General features: G+C 41.7%; 1 protein-coding gene across 2 annotated transcripts in view; it reads right to left on the bottom strand.

Annotated features, from left to right (window-relative positions):
- RELN (reelin) overlaps nucleotides 1-16147 on the bottom strand; it is a 468214-nt gene that overhangs the window by 185408 nt on the left and 266659 nt on the right. For both annotated transcript variants that reach the window (XM_048836399.2, XM_048836401.2), the window contains exon 10: nucleotides 14460-14700. In XM_048836399.2, the coding sequence (XP_048692356.2) occupies nucleotides 14460-14700 (241 nt within the window). The remainder of the gene's footprint in view (nucleotides 1-14459; nucleotides 14701-16147) is intronic.

The raw sequence follows: 16147 nt of genomic DNA, 5'->3' as shown, positions 1-16147 counted from the left end.
AATTAAGGTTGCTTGGGTGTCTTAGCTGTGCATTCTCATACCTCAACATGTATGGATTCCTTTTCAGTTTAACCTTAACTCTGAATTTCCTGAGTTTCTTATGCATGATTTTTAGGGTAATTAGAACATCCCTGTAATGCTTTAGTGCTAAAGTTACTGGCATGTATTCAATATTGACTCCAGTTTAACCTAGGTTTTATCTGAGAATTTTTTTTTGTACATAAATTGCTCCATTAAATCAGTCCTTTAAATTGCAGCTGTGGTATTATGTTAAGTTGTGTTATGTTGTATCACATGGCAATGCAATATGCAATGGCTAAAATCTAAATGAACAACACATTTTTGGAGTGGATACAACTATCAGTTTGTCTAGCAAACACTGGTCCACTTTTTGGCATATTATCAATAGACTAGGCATCCCTCTAAAAGCTTATAACTTGAATTATCCATGGGTGTTTCAAATCCAGGAATAAAAAAATCTTCCACAGCACAATATGAGGACATTAGATAATCATTTGAAGATAGTGACTATGGGAAAGAGCACAGAATGGTTTCAGAATCCAGCTTTTGAGAAGAGTCTGTGTTTGATCAATCCTGCATTACTCTATAAGTTACAGTTTTTAGATATTATATCATCTTTTAGATATTATATCAGTCTTTCACCTAATTTAGGAAGATGTCTCTAGGAAAACCTACTAATCTTCTGAAGGTTAGAAAAGTTTCAATTAGGACTGTTCTAATCTGTTGGATTTCAGAGGCAAATGACTAAAAACACATGTGGTTATTCTCATAATTGTTTTTGTTTTGTTTATGGATTGGATCAAGGCTCAGAACCTAACTTAAGAAATATTCCCAGATTTTTGCTATCACTGTGTCCTTCCTAACCCTAGTGCTACACTATATGACAATACATATTTGCATAAAGAGGTATTGGGTAAAATTTTCAAAAGTAATGTAGGCTCCTAAATCACTTAAGCACTTTTGAAAAATGTACTCATTATTAATGATTTGTATTATAGAAATATCTAGAGGCCTTAGCTGAAATCTGGGCCCCACTGTGCTAGGCACTGTAAAAATACATAGTAAGAGACAGTTCCTGCCCTGAAGAGTTTACAGTCTAAATCAGGGATCTCAAACTCAAATCATTATGAGGGCCACATGAGGACTAGTACATTGGCCTGAGGGCCGCATCACTGAAAACTTTTCATAAAACAATACAAAAGTATAGTCAAAAACGAAAAAAATGAAGAGTAATATAGTATGCTATTAAAAGTCAATGTATTAACTTTTTAAAAACTGTAATGTGAAGAGGTGTTTTAATAAAATATAAACACCTGTAACTATTCCTTATGTGGTCAGTAACACTGTTGATGATCTACACCAGGGGTCTCAAACACGCATCCTGTGGGCCTTTTCCTGCGGCCCACCATAGGCGCTGACTCTCTCCTGCACTGCGTAACACTTTCCACCTCCCGGTCACAGTGCAAAGTTGAGAGGGAAACTGAGGCTCACCTAGGAATTATAAAAGTGTTACAGAAAATTTCCACTTCATCACAGACACTGTCCAGTGTCCCAGAAGAGACCCCTGGGCAATGGGGGGTACCTAGGGGTGCCCAGAGCCCCTAACAGAGAGACCTCTGGGTGATGGGGGGGACCTCTGGGTGCCCAGCACCCCTAACAGAGAGATCCCTGTGTGATGGGGGATGGTGCCCGGTGCCCCTAACTAACAGTCTATCACAGGGGTCTGAAACATATGGCCCCACTCCTACCCTATCTCTTCCTACCTCTTCCCCGCCCCCATTCCAAACCCTTCCCCAAAGTCCCTGCCCCAACTCCACCCCCCCACCCCTATTCCAACCCCTTCCCCAAATCCCTGTCCCTGCCCTGCCTCTTCTCCGCCTCCTCCCCTGAGCACGTGGTGTCCCTGCTCCTCCCCCCTCCCTCCTGGAAAGTCCTAAGTGCCGCCAAATAGCTGTTTGGTGGCGGGAAGCGCTGGGAGGTAGGCAGAGGAGCGGGGACGCAGTCCGCTGGGAGTGTGGAGGGAAGAGGGGAACTTGGCTACGGGCGGAGTCGGTGCCTATGGTGGGCTGCAGGAAATAACTCCACGGGCGCATGAGCATGTTTGAGACCCCTGGTCTAAATAGACAAGGGGTGAGAGGGGAAACAAGTACAAAGAAGTCACACAGCAGATCAGAGGACAGAACCCAGATCTTCTAACTTTGAGTCCAGTGGCCAAGTTACTGGACCATGCTGCCTCTCAAAATAAAAATATTTGATTTCAGTTTTATAAGTTTGGCACAGTAACACTCTGGTTTACATAGGTCTGCAGGGACATATGAAACTTTCATAAAATAAGATACCAGTAAAACTGTGGGAATATGCATGACAAGACTGGCAAGGGAACAGAGAGACACAAATTTGGGTTAAAAATTGGGGGGGTTCATAAAAATCAGGCTTCTTTCCTATTTGTTTATGTCAAAAATTGTGAATCAACAAATATTATCCTGTTTCCCTGATTGTATGGATTTCTTTTGCTTGAAAGGCAGAACACAGTGTAACTAAGTGATACAATTTTGCCATTCAGAAAGCATCAAAAAGAAACATCAGTGCTACATTCCCCAGTGTAACAGATTTTTGGCCTCACTTGTGGATAACATCTTCTTGAGGTTGATCCCCATACTCAGATGTAAATGTTAGTGGCTTCACCTCTGTGCTTTTAAAGTATTCTCAGTCACCTTTACCATCATTTAATTAGGTTTCTATTAAAGATGAGCACTGATGCACCTCTTTGCAGTATCTCTCTGGGGCCTAATGGCCCTGACGAGTCTTTCCAACAGCTGAAGCCTCACAATTAATTTTTTGGCAACATTGCTTACCGTGGATTGAATATACTGGGCATTTGGGCAATGCCAGCTTGCAAAGGGCTGGTGGCAGATGGAAAGAAATCTGCCCAGTATGCCTCACCTTTCCATAAGCAGAGTCATCAATTTCCTCCATTAAGGAGTTGTCACTCGGCCCACCCAGCTGGAAGAACATTACAAATAACCACGCTGGCTGGTGGCACACAATTCAAATACAAAATGCACTTTAAAAGGAAACTAAAATATTGTTTGTAGGCCAATTGAAAATGCATTACTTTGACCACAGCCAATTTTTTAATGACTGTAATATTTTAAGTGATTATTTTTTGCCACTTCAGATTGCTCCTTAGAGAGGAGAGGGTTTTTTTTAATTAAAATCTAGGCAGTGCAAATAGATGAGATGTTAGAAGCAGAGGAAAGAGAAATAGAATGAAGAAAATTAATTAAAGCTGCATTATTGGCAGAGTCATAAATTAGACATTGTGTCTTGCTGGGAGTGAGTTATGTTGGTATTTGGAACTTCAAGATTTTAAATGTGATAGCAGGTAGGTGGATTGAACTGATGTTAATACAATTCTAATTCACATACAATTTCTTGCCCTGCTAACATATTTAAAGGTATAATTGCCATCATTCGGAACTAAGCAGTTCTATGATTTTGACTATGAGGACTTCTGGGTTGAAGTCCTTCCTATGTCTAAAGGAAATATGATAATAGAATTGGACACATTTCCCCATTAGGTAAATAGAGTTTCTAACATTTTCCACATGTTAGATTTTTAGATAATTTACAGCAAGTTACAAAACTGAAAACTTGGCTAAGAAAGCAGACCAGGTGCAAGCAGGGTTACAGTGCACCTTCCCCTTGCAAAACCTTCCCCTTGCATTGGTGAGGCCTCATCTGGAGTACTGTGTCCAGTTTTGGGCCCCACACTACAAGAAGGATGTGGATAAATTGGAGAGAGTCCAGCGAAGGGCAACAAAAATTATTAGGGGTCTGGAACACATGACTTATGAGGAGAGGCTGAGGGAGCTGGGATTGTTTAGCCTGCAGAAGAGAAGAATGAGGGGGGATTTGATAGCTGCTTTCAACTACCTGAAAAGGGGGTTCCAAAGAGGATGGCTCTAGACTGTTCTCAATGGTAGCAGATGACAGAACGAGGAGTAATGGTCTCAAGTTGCAGTGGGGGAGGTTTAGATTGGACATTAGGAAAAACTTTTTCACTAAGAGGGTGGTGAAACACTGGAATGCGTTACCTAGGGAGGTGGTAGAATCTCCTTCCTTAGAGGTTTTTAAGGTCAGGCTTGACAAAGCCCTGGCTGGGATGATTTAACTGGGAATTGGTCCTGCTTCGAGCAGGGGGTTGGACTAGATGACCTTCTGGGGTCCCTTCCAACCCTGATATTCTATGATTCTATGAAAACAATAGGTTGAAACTTGCTCTGTAATGTGATGAGAAGCAGTTTATAAAGTGTGATTTTGCTCATCATTTCTTGTTATAGATTGTCATTCAAATGGTAGCACTAGAAACAATTCGCCTTTTATGAATCAAGCAACATTAATTCTTTATGTGGAGTATTTTATGATGCATGTATAAATTGACTGTACAACTAATACATTGCAAACTTGGGATTAAAACTATTTTCAGCAATGGTTTGAATGGTTATTTGAACGGTATGTGTGCAGATGTGTTAGAACCACTGATGTTTTAGTATTCCAAATGTGTTATTCTACAGTAGTGAGCCTGATTCTGATCTTGCTTACCCAGGTAAAAACCAGAAGTAACTTTATGGAAGACAGCATTCAATGATGTGAAAGGAGAATCAATCCCAGTGGTTTGATCTCTTTTACATTTCACCAGTGTTACTTCACATTGCTTATATTATGCTGTATCACACAGTGAACTGGGAAGGCCAGATCCTTTGTTGTTTATAGTGACTAACTCAGTGTTTCTCAAATGCGACCACCATGGCAGCATGTGGCCACCAGGGGGTTTTCCTGCAGCCACAGACTCCTGGGCTCTGACTGGGAAGGGGTCAAAGTAGAACCCCTTCCCCTCCCTGTTGCTCCTGGATGCACCACATTGGTGATGGTTGCTGGGGCCACCAGCAGGGGTTGGGCCCTGCCCCCCTCTTGGGGCACAACGCTGGAGAAGCAGGCAGCCAGTGAGTTCCCCACCTTTCCAGGGGTGGTGGGGCTCAGGCTTTGGACTTCATCCCTGAGGTGGTAGTCTCTGGCCTCAGGGCTTTGGTCTCCAGCACAAGGCTCTGGCTGTGAAGCAGCGAGGCCCAGGCTGTGGCCGCACGGCTTCAGGCTCTGTCCGTGGGCCCTGTCCCCTGGCCGTGGGGCATTAGGCTCTGCTTCCCCTCCCCCCACTGACTCCCCTGGCCACCCATCCAGGGCTTAATTTGTGTGTAGACAAGTCCTTAGTTAGAGCAGTCCTGGGGCTGCTCTGATTTCTCCTGGGGGTTGAGAATACAGGAGGCACAAAGGTAGATTCAGTCAGCATTGTCCCTTTCACTCTTTTCTTGCAAGCAAACACAGTTAATACAGACCAGAGACTTGATTCCTCAACCTACTGTTTGATATCATTTTTAAAAACTACAAAGGAAATATACAATGTTGTTCATTTGAAATAAATAAATAGAGCACAATCAGTTCACAATGGTAAAAATATATTAAAAAGGTCAATGCCAGGATGTTGGTGGTGAAAAAGAACACATTGTGACAAAACTGTGTCACTCACACTGCTTCACTGGGGGTTCAATGAAGATTTGGAATTCTGATCTGGACTTGCTATTGTGGAGTAGTTTAGCCAGTCTTTTTGCCAGTGTCTTGTGAGTTTGCGTGCATGACTTCTCCGCTTGCTGACACCCAGCAATGCACATTCAGGAAAAAGATGTGGAAAAAATCCCAGATCTAGGATTGTGCAAATCACTAAAGCACTATGGGTGGGGGGCTAGGACGTGAGTTTAGCCAGTCAGTTGATGAAACCGCCACAAGTGGCACAGCAGCTGGCATATCTTTGTCATACACGGCAGATGCCTGCTCAATTAAGGAAGATATTCTGATTTACAGATGTACTTCCAGGGTATTTTTCTGAGGGCGAACTTTGATCCCCTTGAACTGGCACATTTTAAAAAAATTTAGATTGGAGTGAATGAAGTCAATCTTCATTGTACACATGGCAGAACTATTTTGAAAAGCATGCAATGTATGTTCAAAGCTTCATAATTAACAAAATAGGGGACATGCACACCGGGAGAGTATCCCACAACAGGGTGCTCACACTATCGTCAAGTGGATAATACACTGAGAAAGATTTTTAAAACAATCCATTGTATGCAGTACATCTGTTACAGTATTAGCCTATTTGATCCGGACAGTGTGTCTGAGTTTGATAGAGTCCCCAACTTTGGCACCTGAGCGATTTTAAGTGGCTGGATACCTGTCTTTATCTCTCCTTTTCTATCAGAAAGAAATATGGATGATTTTCTGTTCTCCCAATGTCGCCTGCTGTAAGGAGCAAGTACATGGTGAAGCACTTGTCAGATTGATATGCAAACGTGTAGATTTGCAACTGCTCATCTATTTGAAAAACATGCCATATTGCAGCTGCTTTGTTTAGGATGTGTTGTAGGTTGGAAGTGTATGTGAGAGAGAACGAATATGTGAAATGCCCTCATTTCTCTTTGGGTTTCTTTCCCTTTGTCCTATGAAATTAGTCAGCCTTATGGTGTAATTTTTCAAGTAGTTTTGGAGAGGAATAGAACACTCATCCTACATTTTCTATATGCACAACATAGACTGAATTAGTTGTGCAATAAAGTGTTTCTGACAAATAATAATGTCCAGGAAATCTGACTGATGTTCGGAAGTGTCAGTTAATTTGATGGGGGAAAGCCATTGATGGACTGTAGTGGACTTCAAGGAAGATTTTAATGTCAAACCACACAAAATGCTAATTGACAGGAAGTGGAGGGAGGGCATAAAAATGGCAGGCAGAGATATTTGTATGGCCACAGCAGTTTGGATATCAGACAAGGGTCTTAATGATTTGAAATGGAAAATACTGGAGTGCTGCAAAGACCTGATTTTTGGGACTGATTAAGACTGATTTTGTGAACTGCAGATAGCCATCTAAAAGAGAGTGTTGAAAAGTAATGAATGCAGTACGGTGATGAAATTTGCTGATACTGCATTGGGACAACAAGTGTATATCCACCCTCAACTTAATGAAGGGGTATTGGCAGATCCCCTTGATGCCTGAGGCTAACGAGAAGACTGCCTTCTTCACTCCATTTGGATTATATCAATTTAAGATGATGCTCTTTGGGCTCCATGGGGCTGTGGCCACCTTTCAGCGGTTGATGGATAGAATGTTGCAGCTGCCTGGATCATGTGCAGCTCCCGATATCAAAGATATTGCCATCTACAGTGAAGGGTGGGCTAACCATAAGGCACTTTACAGCAGTATTATGTCTTCTTCTTTGTATGGCAATAGTGGAGCAGTGAAAGCAATAGCACGATTACAGTTAGGTCTTAAGGTCTCTTATTCAGTCCAGAGCAGAATGGCAGCGACACCTCCAGGATGAGCACAGACAGCAGTACTGCAATCTCTTAAAGAGGCAGGATTGACAGCCAACCCAGCCAAGTGCCGACTGGCCATCTGGGAATTCATCTACCTGGGGTATGCAGTTGGAGGGTGATAGTTATGCCCTCTAGTGGACAAAGTCCAAGCCCTAGTGGACTGCTCCACCCTTTCCACTGAGAAGCAAGTTCATTGGTTCCTGGGATTAGCAGGGTACTATTGGCGATTCATCCTGAACTTCATCACCCTTGCTGCTCCCTTAACATCTGATAAAAGACTCTACACCCAAAAGGATCTACTGGATGATAAACTGCGATGAGGCATTCAGAATACTGAAAAGCCAGTTGAGCCAGGAACTGGTGCTATTCCATCTAGACTTCACAAAGCTGTTTGTCTTACAAACCAATGCATCCAATGTCAGGCTCAGAACTCAGAGGAGAAGAACATCCCATCCTTTTCCTCAGTAGAAAGTTGTTCCTGTAGGAGGTTGCATACTCGGGCATTCAGGAGGCAGCCCTGGCAGTGAAATTCCAATGTCCTGTGATATTACTTATGGGGACAGCTCTTCTGTCTAATAACTGACCATGCACCAATCCTATGACTGAACTTCATGAACAATCAACCCATGCATCATGCAATGGTACCTCTTGCTGCAGCTGTATAACTTCCAGGTGTCCCAGTGTGCAGGTGTGGAATATAAAAATGTGGATTTCTTTTCACGGGCCCAAGAAGACCCAGAGCAGCTCTATGACACCATAGCTCAGGGTCTGAGGGAGAGGGGGTGTGATGGGGTATATAAACCCCACACTGGGGCCAGGTAGCCCTGCTCCTACAAGCCTGCTGAGCACACTGCAGTTGGAGGAGTGGGTTAAAAGTACTCCAAATCCTAGACAATGGGTTGTGGGAAGACTGCAGAAGAGAAGAATCCTTCTCCAAGGAGGTCAGACAGAAGGTGGAGCCTGAGAGGGGACCACATTGCAGGTAAGGCCCCCTGCAGCACCTTCCCCCACCATCACCCACTTTAAAAAGCAGCAGGTGTTGCAGCGCACTGCTCATTTGGGAGTTTGTTTGTGAAGCTATTGACTGATGGGACTACAGGAGCCATGCTACAAACAGAAGGGGCATACAGGTAGGAAGTACCCAGGGTGGCAGATCTAGGCTTTCTGCGGGGAGGAACCTGCCAGTGTTACTTCCCACAGGGCTCTGGACTGGGATCTGGTGGAGAGGAAGGGCCCTGGTCTCCCTACCATGCTTCACTAGTCACTACACCACCAGACTTTCAAGCCTCTAATCGCATGGGAACAAACGTTGCTTGGTGATTAGATTGACACACTCATTTAACTTATCACCTAAAACAGAGTACACACTTAGAAAAATGGAAAGTTAGTGAACCAATCCACTCTCTTTTCTGGCAGATGCAATGTTGGTTTTGAAAGGGATTTTTGACAAGAAGCATTATGTGAAAAACAATAACAGAAAATGTGGAAATGGCAGAAGTGCTAGGCGATCTTTTTGTTTTAGTTTTCAACAAAATGTTAGTAGTGATGGGACGACTAACAGTGAATCTCAGTGAAAATGAAGTAGGATCAGAGGCTAAAATACGGAAAGAACAAGTTAAAAATTACTTAGACAAGTTAGATGTCTTCAGGTCACCAGAGCCTGATGAAATACACCCTAGAATGCTCAAGGAGCTGACTAAGGAGATATGAAATACACCCTAGAATGCTCAAGGAGCTGACTAAGGAGATATCTGAGCTATTAGCAATTATCTGTGAAAATTCATAGAAGACAGGAGAGATTCCAGATGACTGGAAAAGGGTAAATATAGTGTCAGTCTATAAAAAGTGAAATAAGGGCAACCCAGGGAATTACACACCAGTCAGCTTAACTTCAGTACCCGGAAAGATAATGGAGCAAATAATTAGGCAATCAATTTGCAGAATCCCTTGCAGAAGATAATAAGGTGACAAATAACAGTCAGCATGGATATGTCAAGAACAAATTGTGTCAAACCAACCTAATAGCTTTGTTTTACAGGGCAGCAAGCCTTGTGGTTAGGGAAGAAGCAGTAGACATGATATATCGTGACTTTAGTAATGCTAATGCTTTTGATACATCTCTCATGACCTCCTCTTAAACTAGGGAAATACAACCTAGATGGAGCTACTGTAAAGTGGGTACATAACTGGTTGGCAAACCTTTCCCAGAGAGCAGTTATCAGTGGTTGAGAGTCAAGCTGGAAGGGCATATCGAGTGGGGTCCCACAGGGATCAATTCTGGGTACATTCTGTTCAATATCGTCATCAATGATTTAGATCATGGCACAGAGAGTACATTTATAAAATTTGCAGACCAAGCTGGGAGGAGTTGCAAATGCTTTGGAGGATAGGATTAAAATTCAAAGTGATCTGGACAAACTGGAGAAATGGTCTGAAGTAAACAGGATGAAATTCAATAAGGACAGATGCAAAGTACTCCAGTTAGGAAGGAATTATCAGTTGCACACATACAAAATTGGAAATGACTGCCTAGGAAGGAGTACTGCAGAAAGGGATCTGGGAGGGTCATAGTGGATCACAAGCTAAATATGTGTAAATAGTGTTACACTATCGCAAAAAAGCAAACATCATTCTGGGATGTAATAGCAGGGGTGTTGTAAGCAAGACACGAGAAGTAATTCTTCCGCTGTACTCCATACTGATTAGGCCTCAACTGGAGTATTGGGTCCAGTTCTGGGCACTCATTTCAGGAAAGATGTGGACAAATTGGAGAAAGTTCAGAGAAGCAACAAAAATGATTAAAGGTTATTGAAAAATTGGATTTGTTTAGTTTGGAGAAGAGAAAACTGAGAGGGGATGTGATAATAGTTTTGAAGTACATAAAAGATTATTACAAGGAGGGTGGAGAAAAAATGTTCTCTTTAACTTCTGAGGATAGGACAAGAAGCAATGGGCTTAAATTGCAGTGAGGGTGGTTTAGGTTAGACATTAGGAAAGACTTCCTGTCAGGGTGGATAAGCACTGGACTAAATTGCCCAGGGAGGTTGTGGAATCTCCATTATTGGAGCTTTTTAAGAGCAGGTTAGACAAACACCTGTCAGGGATGGTCTAGATAATACTTAGTCCTGCCATGAATGCAGGGTGCTGGACTAGATTCCAGCCCTATGATTCTATGGTATATAACTTTTCATTTGCTAAATTACCCAGTTTTTGCATGAAGTTTAACCCTAGTTGTGTGCTGGTGCTACACAAGTGTAATTTTTAAAAAACCAACATATAGCTTTGCTTGCTAAATATGTATGTGCTGGTTATGTGTCTTTCGGGTATAGTAAGTGATGAGTTTTTGCAACAAAAATTACTGATAGTGTGCATCCAATTGTTTTTTGTTTTTTGCTCTTTTTTCCGTTTCTAAAATTCTACACCTATGGGCCACATCTTTTCCATGTTCAATTCCTTTAAACAGAAACTTTACAACTTTACAGACTGCTGCGCTGAGCATCACAACATGGCGAATAGATGGCCAGCCCTCTGTGGAGAAAGAGGTGGTTAGGGACTATTTAGAAAAGCTGGACGTGCACAAGTCCATGGGGCCGGACGAGTTCCATCCGAGAGTGCTAAAGGAACGGGCGGCTGTGATTGCAGAGCCATTGGCCATTATCTTTGAAAACTCGTGGCGAACGGGGGAAGTCCCGGATGACTGGAAAAAGGCTAATGTAGTGCCAATCTTTAAAAAAGGGAAAAAGGAGGATCCTGGGAACTACAGACCAGTGAGCCTCACTTCAGTCCCCGGAAAAATCATGGAGCAGTCAATCCTGAAGCACTTACATGAGAGGAAAGTGATCAGGAACAGTCAGCATGGATTCACCAAGGGAAGGTCATGCCTGACTAATCTAATCGCCTTCTATGATGAGATTACTGGTTCTGTGGATGAAGGGAAAGCAGTGGATGTATTGTATCTTGACTTTAGCAAAGCTTTTGACACGGTCTCCCACAGTATTCTTGTCAGCAAGTTAAAGAAGTATGGGCTGGATGAATGCACTATAAGGTGGGTAGAAAGTTGGCTAGATTGTCGGGCTCAACGGGTAGTGATCAATGGCTCCATGTCTAGTTGGCAGCCGGTGTCAAGTGGAGTGCCCCAGGGGTCGGTCCTGGGGCCGGTTTTGTTCAATATCTTCATAAATGATCTGGAGGATGGTGTGGATTGCACTCTCAGCAAATTTGCGGATGATACTAAACTGGGAGGAGTGGTAGATACGCTGGAGGGCAGGGATAGGATACAGAGGGCCCTAGACAAATTAGAGGATTGGGCCAAAAGAAATCTGATGAGGTTCAATAAGGATAAGTGCAGGGTCCTGCACTTAGGACGGAAGAACCCAATGCACAGCTACAGACTAGGGACCGAATGGCTAGGCAGCAGTTCTGCGGAAAAGGACCTAGGGGTGACAGTGGACGAGAAGCTGGATATGAGTCAGCAGTGTGCCCTTGTTGCCAAGAAGGCCAATGGCATTTTGGGATGTATAAGTAGAGGCATAGCGAGCAGATCGAGGGACGTGATCGTCCCCCTCTATTCGACATTGGCGAGGCCTCATCTGGAGTACTGTGTCCAGTTTTGGGCCCCACACTACAAGAAGGATGTGGATAAATTGGAGAGAGTCCAGTGAAGGGCAACAAAAATGATTAGGGGTCTGGAACACATGACTTATGAGGAGAGGCTGAGGGAACTGGGATTATTTAGTCTGCGGAAGAGAAGAATGAGGGGGGATTTGATAGCTGCTTTCAACTACCTGAGAGGTAGTTCCAGAGAGGATGGTTCTAGACTATTCTCAGTGGTGGAAGAGGACAGGACAAGGAGTAATGGTCTCAAGTTGCAGTGGGGGAGGTTTAGGTTGGATATTAGGAAAAACTTTTTTCACTAGGAGCGTGGTGAAACACTGGAATGCGTTGCCTAGGGAGGTGGTGGAATCTCCTTCCTTAGAAGTTTTTAAGGTCAGGCTTGACAAAGCCCTGGCTGGGATGATTTAATTAGGGATGGGTCCTGCTTTTGAGCAGGGGGTTGGACTAGATGACCTCCTCAGGTCCCTTCCAACCCTGATATTCTGTGATTCTATGAACTGCTTAAATTGATATGTGAAAAGGAATCTTTAGTTCCTGATAAAAAAATTAATTGTATTCTTAAATAGAAATCTTGTTGCCTGACTCTGATACCCATACTCTTGAGCAGTTGTCTTCAGTGAGACTCCTTATGGAGTGAGGTACTATTCAACATCCATGAGGGTATTACAATCTGGCTACTGGACTTTAAAAACACTAGTTCCCGTCAGCTGATAGGAGCAGTATCTGATTCACATCAGTCCTTCCTTGACTTCAACATCTTCTTAACTGGTGAACTGGGGTTATGTATTCTTAAACATCACTGAAGAGATTGAGAGCACAATAAAGATAAAAACCACTATAGGAAATGACTTGACTAAATACACTAAACAAGCAGGACAGGATTACATTCCAAAATCCCATATGCAGAATTTTTCAATTTAATGTAAATTACTTTACTGAAGCAAAAAAGATGATTGCACTTTATAATGTACTATGAGTAGATTGCAACGTATAGTAGAAACAGCATTTATTTCTACAAAGGCTTATCAGAGGCCATACAAGTCTTATTATGGGGGGAAAGAATGAAGCCATAAACACTACCTCACTGCCCTGAATTCCACATCTGTTTCCTGTGCACTTGCCAAAACACTACCAATATCATTAGTGAACTTTGACGACACCACTGCTTTTTTGTGAATGAGCAATAAGATGCTAACAGCCAAGTCATTTGCTATTCAAGCTTTCGTATATTTTGCAGCATGTGGGGGAAGATTCTATCAGCTTTCCACACAAAGACATCTCATTGAAGTCAATGGGAGTTCTGTGCATGGAGGGGTTGTAGAATCAGGCCAACAGAGAGCATGCTCATGTACCTACCAAACAGCCTGCAGCCTTTCTATCAGGTGCTCTGATCTGGCCAGATCTCATACACTAAGCAGGCTCATGATGGAATGGAAGATTTCTGAGGAGCTATTTGGTGCTACAGGAAGTATTGATGATGATTCAGTAGATAGCACTCTTGTGTACACCCCAAATATTTCCATAAATATGATGAGATATTTCAGGATTTTTGTATCAGTGTCCTTTCCTGGATGGCATCAGACCGGCTGAAATCCTGTAATTATGTCACCCTCTAGGAGGTTGCCTCAAAGAGAATAAAACTTGACAGCTAATGGAGATTCTCATTTAATTCCAGTGGCACAAGTTAGTATTTTTAGAACACAAGGTATAGACATCTATTCTTCAGGTCATATGTCTATGGAGTGGCTTGTACCCACTACATCTGTATGTATACTGCAATGGATACATTATGCTCACCTAAGTCACATTTAGGAAAATTGGGGAGTGCGGGGGGGACTATACATTTGTGTAAATTTGAGTATTTTTGTTACAAGTTCACTGACTTCAAGAAATATTGTTTACAATGATTCTGTGAGAGATAATGTCACATTCAGCTTCACCATTGTCATTTCTGTCATAATGATATAAAACTGAAGGGAATTGCATGGGTAGGTGATGGAGCAATTATAATTGGCAGCAATACTGCACTTCGGCTGACAAATACAATGACTGGAAAACACTTAGTGGAGAGACTTGTATTCATTTCAACAGTTCTGTACTGTTTTGCTAAAAGGAAATAGTTATACGTTTTCTGCTACATGATCTTTGACATGACAACTGTTACAAACCCCTGTTTAATTTTGGTAAATTGCAGAACAGTTTGAGTCAGATGTGATGGGCAAGAGGTCAAATGCTACTTCAAAGAGGATTAAAGAAAAAAAGAGCCAAATTCTGCAATATTTGGTGGTGGTAGCTCAAAATATACTTCTTCCATCAGAATTTGGCTGAAAGTGATTTTTCTATTACTACGTGCATTCATTTTTTTTTAAAGTACAAAACAAAATTAAGCAAACCTTAACCGTGGCCCCAGGGAAGAAAAGCCAGTTGCCAGTGTCCACAGGATCAAGATTATCTTCTAAGACAATTTGTTTGTGAGCAGCATTTATGATCAGAATGTTGTCCAATGCCCAACAGGCTTCATACACTTCACCAGCATGTACATACTCCTGTTTCCACTGAAATTGAACATTCTCTCCTTTGGCATCTTCAGGAAGGTACTGGATGTGGATGACGGTGCTGACATTGGAAGGGGCTCTGTAGAACATCAAGATACAGAATCAGATCGAGATCAAGCCAGTGAAGGTTTGCCTGATCAAAGTGATTTACCAGATGGGATATAGCTACACCCATATCCTAACATGTCCATAGATTTTTTGTGCACAATAGAAAACAGTTTTAATGAGCATGGAGTTCAAGCATAAATCAAGATAATCCTCTCCAAAATACATGAGAAAATGAAGAGAAATAAGCATTCATTAAAAATTTAACGGTACTTTACTGGAATGTTACATAATGTTTTAGGAAAACCAAACTGATTTTACTATGAATTATTTACAATGGACACCATTAAAGTCAGAATTTGCCAACAGATTTTACGTGGTGGGATCTGACATTTTACAGTTTCAGCCTCTGCTTAGAATAGAAAATAATTGTGGTAACCATATGGTATCTCTTACAAATTTTGACATTTTAACAGCAACCACTGAATATCTGATTATAAAGGAACATGTTGCTTTATAAGCCACAGTCTAAGGCACAGGCCCTGCACCAGAATTTACAATTAGCTCAGACAAAGAAACACAGAGCAATAGGCGTAAGAGGGCATGGAGCCCATAGAAAGAGGGACTCATGGAAGAAATGGGTTTTGAAAGAGAGATGCGGGATAGAAAGTTGCGGCTGTTTCAAGTGCAGGAGGAAGCTAAAAGAAGGTACAAAACTATTTTTTCTATAAATGTTTATTATATTTTTAAAACATATAAACAGAAAAACGAACTAAACATAAATTTGTCATGATACATAAACTTCTCATAACATATTAACCTTTTACTATCTAGACTTAGCTATATTTGAAACATTTAATTAGATATAATATGAATTGTTAAAATATAAATCAATTATTTGTATTACACAATTTACAAACAAAATTGGTTTATAAAAATCCAACGAGTTATATTATTAAAATAAGATAAAGAACAGAAGCAAAATTCAAAGGTGGGGATACAGATGAGGGAGGAAAGGAAGGAAGTAGCGAGGAGGGGGCAGCAAGGGAGGGAGGGAACCTATGCATTTAATAGGATCATTCAGACACTTCCAGGGAGACAGTCCATATTTCTGAGAATTTTTCTTGTTTTTTTTTCTGTTACAGTATACAATTCTTTACATGGTGGCCAAGCTTATGATGCCTAAACTCCAGTCTTCAATTGTTGGATTTCCAATTTTGTAGTACTAGTCTTTTAGCAATTATTAGTGCTCTTCTAAGCCAAAGTTGTTCAGATGTATTCAACTTCCAATTAATATCCATTATGTTTAAAAATACGTTTAGTTTGTAACACAATTGTATTTGATTGGAAAACATGAACTCTGCAGTTCTGTTCTTTCCAAAACATACAGGTATAAGAGCATTCTCAGACCATCCAGATTAAGTTAGCACCTGCTGAAACACAGTGCCAACATTTATTTAATTTAGCAGCTGTTCTAAGAT

Source organism: Caretta caretta, chromosome 1 (assembly GCF_965140235.1).
Source record: "Caretta caretta isolate rCarCar2 chromosome 1, rCarCar1.hap1, whole genome shotgun sequence".
NCBI classification, from domain to species: Eukaryota; Metazoa; Chordata; order Testudines; family Cheloniidae; genus Caretta; species Caretta caretta.
This window is presented reverse-complemented; position numbering and strand designations above follow the sequence as displayed.